This window comes from Ptychodera flava, assembly GCF_041260155.1.
Source record: "Ptychodera flava strain L36383 chromosome 23 unlocalized genomic scaffold, AS_Pfla_20210202 Scaffold_24__1_contigs__length_23054250_pilon, whole genome shotgun sequence".
Classification (NCBI taxonomy): Eukaryota; Metazoa; Hemichordata; class Enteropneusta; family Ptychoderidae; genus Ptychodera; species Ptychodera flava.
Window position 1 is genome coordinate 10,629,318 of NW_027248278.1, and position 4,893 is coordinate 10,634,210.

General features: G+C 34.8%; 1 protein-coding gene across 1 annotated transcript; it reads right to left on the bottom strand.

The window, feature by feature from the left end:
* Window positions 1-687: 687 nt before the first annotated feature.
* Window positions 688-4,482, bottom strand: LOC139124414 (uncharacterized). Its single transcript, XM_070690547.1, has 5 exons — window positions 4,241-4,482; window positions 3,004-3,827; window positions 2,143-2,290; window positions 1,449-1,587; window positions 688-827 (listed from the first exon to the last, which is right to left on the bottom strand). Exons 1-5 carry the CDS (start codon window positions 4,388-4,390, stop codon window positions 688-690), a joined length of 1,401 nt encoding a protein of 466 aa, XP_070546648.1. The 5' UTR covers window positions 4,391-4,482.
* Between the last annotated feature and the right edge of the window lie 411 nt (window positions 4,483-4,893).

Below are 4,893 nucleotides of genomic sequence, written 5' to 3' on the forward strand. Positions count from 1 at the left end.
ATACAAAAGTTATAAGTTATAATATAATATAATATAATATAATATAATATAATATAATATAATATAATATAATATAATATAATATAATATAATAATAAAACTAAACGGAATAATTTGTCTCGGAGTTTCTCGTAATAGCAAGACTGACTTTGTTGACCTCCATGAAGGGCTCCCTTTGGCCTCCTGACGTAGGGCACATGGTCACATATCTTCGTGCACAAAGTCCCCGTTTATGATATAATACACAATATAATATCGTATATAACACGCATTCAAATATTAGGTCTTAGAAATTGAGTTACTGTTTTACAAAGAGACTTCTAAAACCAAATATCTCATAAATCATGTACAGTGAATTAATGTTCTAAGTAGAAAACATTTGAAATCAATAACATTGAGAGTATACTAAGAGTGACTTTATTTTGAATAATTTATAATATACACACACCGCAAATAAATACAGAGCAGTAATTTGTACTTGAATATGTTTTAAGTATGGGTAACTTGAAGATGAGATATATTGCTTGTCAAAGATAACACGCTGACCCCGCCTCCCTAGGCCATTCAACTCAGCGACTCGCTTAATTGAAAAGGCCAATGCAACACCCAAATGTGCCATCATTCCTGATTTGTCTGTTTGGATTTTAATGTGGTGGCAATGATAGCATGTCTAGTATCACTTAGTCTCTAAATTCTATCTCTATGGACAGTTTCAGGGATCTTTGCAAGTTGTCGAATATTATAAGACGTTCTTCCGATGGCCTCTCTTCCTTCGACCACAATCTGAGACCACTTGGAAAATCCCGCAGATACAAAGATTTGGGCTCCTGGAGTAAGAATGATTATACTCCCAAATTTGATATTTAAAATTTCACGATAGCACACTTATCTTAGTCGAGATTCATTATAAAGGTCTGAGTGAAAGTATATCAGTAGCTTACATTGGTTTAGTGAATATTGTAGCTAATTATTGTATTGTAGCTATTAAGAAGAAAAAAACGTCAGGTACACTATACGGTGATAATTCCATATTGTTGTGTTGAAACAAATGTTCAATGTTAATCGACAATAAGCAGGCCCTGAATATATTTCGCTTATATAAATATATACCGCTTTTGTAATGAATCCAACTACAAGTACGTACGTAGATTGGGTTAGTTTCAGTTAAATAAGGTGAAAAGGAGTATCATATTTGTTGTTGTCCATAAAGTAGTGAATACAAAGTCACTATGACTCAGTCGATTTAATCATATGCAAAGTATGTTGACGACATCATATGGAAAAGCGTATTTACACTGTGACAATTGTTTAGCTCTAATTTCGTTTCTCATTCACTAGTAACTTTTGAAATATACCTGAACGATTTCTGAACATAACAGACTACTACCGTACTGTTACAAATAACAAAAATCATGAAAATGTTATATGTATCAAATTGTTCAACTTACTAAATGCAATTTCCTGTTCGATGAGGGATAGCATATAGTAATCTCCTATAAATGTAGTGTATTCTGAAGAAATCTCTATATCTTGAAAAGTAATTATGTGGTTCATCGGTATCATCTTGGACAGAATAAGTGTTATGCCCTGAAATAAATTTCACAAGAAATTTGATATTTGACATTTCATTTATTTTACATATCTGCCTCTTGTTCTACGACTCTGCCTCTGTCTGTCTGTCTGTCTGTCTGTCTGTCTGTCTGTCTGTCTGTCTGTTTCTGACCCTCTGTCTCTGTCTCTGTCTAATCATATATAATCATGGCTAATCATATATAAAAATATGTTTCCGTGCGAAGTACCAGTTATATATATATATATATATATATATATATATATATATATATATATATATATATATATATATATATATATATATATCACCACATACATGAATACTCCTATCTCGATTATACCATTAAGTTCTGCTTCGATGTATATATATTATCATACCAACATGATTTTTACCGTCAGTGTTGTGCTGAGAGGTTTTTGAAAGAGAGCAATTAATCACAATACAAAATACCATAGCACATGAATCTTTACTGCCACGTAGATTATAGATAGCTTTCAGATAATTCTCAAACGCTACTGTTCCTGCTCATGTTTAACTGACATCAATTTGCCAAGGATCTCTGAACCAACCTTCGACCATAGCGGACATGCCACATAAATGCACTCTATACTTTCCCGGGTCATCAATTCATACAGTGCAGCACTTGCCATTTCTGACAATTCATTTAGTTCCTCAACAATAGCTTTACAGGCCTCGGGGTTTACTTGAAAGATGCATCTGTATTAATAAATACATAAAGAACCTGAAGTGATTTCCTTTGTTATCACGGACACACTTGAGATGATAATGATGATGAAGATGATAATAATAGTAACAGTTGGAAAAATTATAAATGACATGATCTTCGCGCTGTTCATAATGATCAAGGTAGTTATTGTAATGATCTTGACCCTAATAAGTGTTAAAACGTTTTATCTTTTCAAATAGCCATGTAAATTTCTAATTCCTCATTACAGGGTTTATAATATATGTACTAGATTACTTGACGTTCCACCTATACAACAGCAACCACCACAATCACCACTGCCACCAGCACAATAAGCGTCGTGTTCATCATCATCATCATCATCATCATCATCATCCACGTTGTCGTCGTCGTCGTCGTTGTCGTGATCTTCGTCACCATCATCTCCCCATTCCGTCCTATCCATTTTCTTGTCGATGTAACCCATTATCTCAAATACCTTTGTATAAACGAATAACTTTGCCATCCTCATTTAAATATTTCGAACTTTACACAATTACCAGAATATTAAATTCAGCTGTGGTACAGTTAATCCGGGTTGGATGAACATATCTATACGTATAGACAGAATTGTCATAAGGTGTCTTAATCATTCGTAATCTTGTAAAAGTAACCGTATCTTGTAATGATATACGATAGTTATAGGAAACACTACATGCTTAATATGTTTTGACAGTATACTCACGGCATTTCAGCTGTCCTGTTCCTAAAGTGATATGCCAGATAAGGTTTTCCATCACAAATTTGATCGTATATGACATCGACAATATGTCTTACTTTAGGTGGCCGTACAAGGTGTTTGTCTACAGCTTTCTCCATTTCCTTCCTTTCACTACCACCGAAATCATTTAAATAGTCTTTGAACGGTGTGATTGCCAGGCATTCCACATCTTTGTATTTTTGCACAATGTCTTCAAGTTTTGCATTATCTTTTATTAATTTACCTTCACTTGGAAGATCGACATTGATTAAGTCACGAAATAGCTTTGTACTTAGTCGTTGGTACGTTACGTCTGGAATACGTAACCTTATAATAAGTGTGTTGTTTTCACTACAACTCTGTTTATACTGGTCTATTGTTGCCACAGGCAACAATTTCGACAAAATGTTGACGTCAAAGGTATCGTTGAACGCCCTCATACGATCAGCGTGTACACCTTGTTCAACATTACCTCCACTCAAGAAAAACGGTGTCATTACGAGAGTCCGATTTGTTAGTAATGCCATCATGATGACGTTTTTAAACATCCAGTATTGCGTACTGGCTCCTTCCCCTTTCATGTGAGGCCTAACAGAAAGTATGTAGCGACGCGGAGAAGTGTTTTCCTTGAGAGTGTCGACACCAGTTGTCTTCTTATTAGTTGGATATTTAAGGAGTTCTTTGGTCTTTTGTTCGTGATGTGTTGAGAATAATAATTCAGGCATGTTTCCATTAGTGGCAACGAGATTTTCAATATTGACATCTTCCTGTTGTTTGTGGTTGGCACCTTGTATACCTACGTTACCGACCTTAATGATTACAGCAAAATGGACAAAGGAAGCAAGATTAAGACAGCAGAAACTTTTACAGTACCCGTATTTCGTCCATTTGCTTTGTTGACTGTTGAATTTTTATCTCTAAATAGGCTAAGATAATTGATCATTAATTTCTCTGTAATGGATGGTGCAACACAAATACTGAGAACGATAGGTATTCCTTGAAAAAGACGAAGTCTACAGGTTATCTTGTATGTTGTCGCTAATAGGAGCATTCTTATGCCAACCAGCAATTCTGACACAAAGTCTGACACAATGACAAAATTTGAAGACGCACACTTACTATAATACACGCTGTGTGGTCATGATAAGGCACGCGTCTCTTTTTCCATGCAATGTTCATTTTGTCGTAGTTTGACATTCTGAAATGAAGACAGTTTACTCACCTTCTGTACACGTTTTCCAGATTGTAATAGATAAGGGTGAGCGCTGTACCGCATCGACGTTGATGTTTGTTGTGCAAGATACAGAAACACCAAAACAGAAATCATGAAAAGCAAACAGTAGAGAAAACGTCGATGATATTGTCGGAACATTTCAGAAGTGAGTCGATATAACGGAGCACGAAATTCAATAGCTTTGCCAGACAGTTTATTTGAAGAGAAATCAAACAGTCAGGTGCGCCTAGTATGTGTGGCTGGTTGAGTACAAATATTATTTTCTTCAAAATGAAACGTACCTTTATACCAAATGTTGTGTATGATGATGATACAATGGAATCGTGTGTATGATTGGCAAAGGAATACTCCAATCCCCCTCTCGTGACAAAATTCATCCAAATTTAATTGCATATTTTTGATTATTTTCACAATAAAAAAGTCTATTAGTTCTAAATTTGGAATTTCTTCCGATTTAATTAATGCGATATTAATTTTTCACTGCTTCAGTTCCAAGGCAACTAATCGCTTTAAGGCAGCAGCTGCCTTAAAAGTAAACATTTTGCTGAAATTTTCTTCTGTGAAATTTTCGATCATTCTCCCAGCAAATAAAACAATAAAAATCAAGCTTCATCATGCGACATCTTGTTCTAGAGAAATCC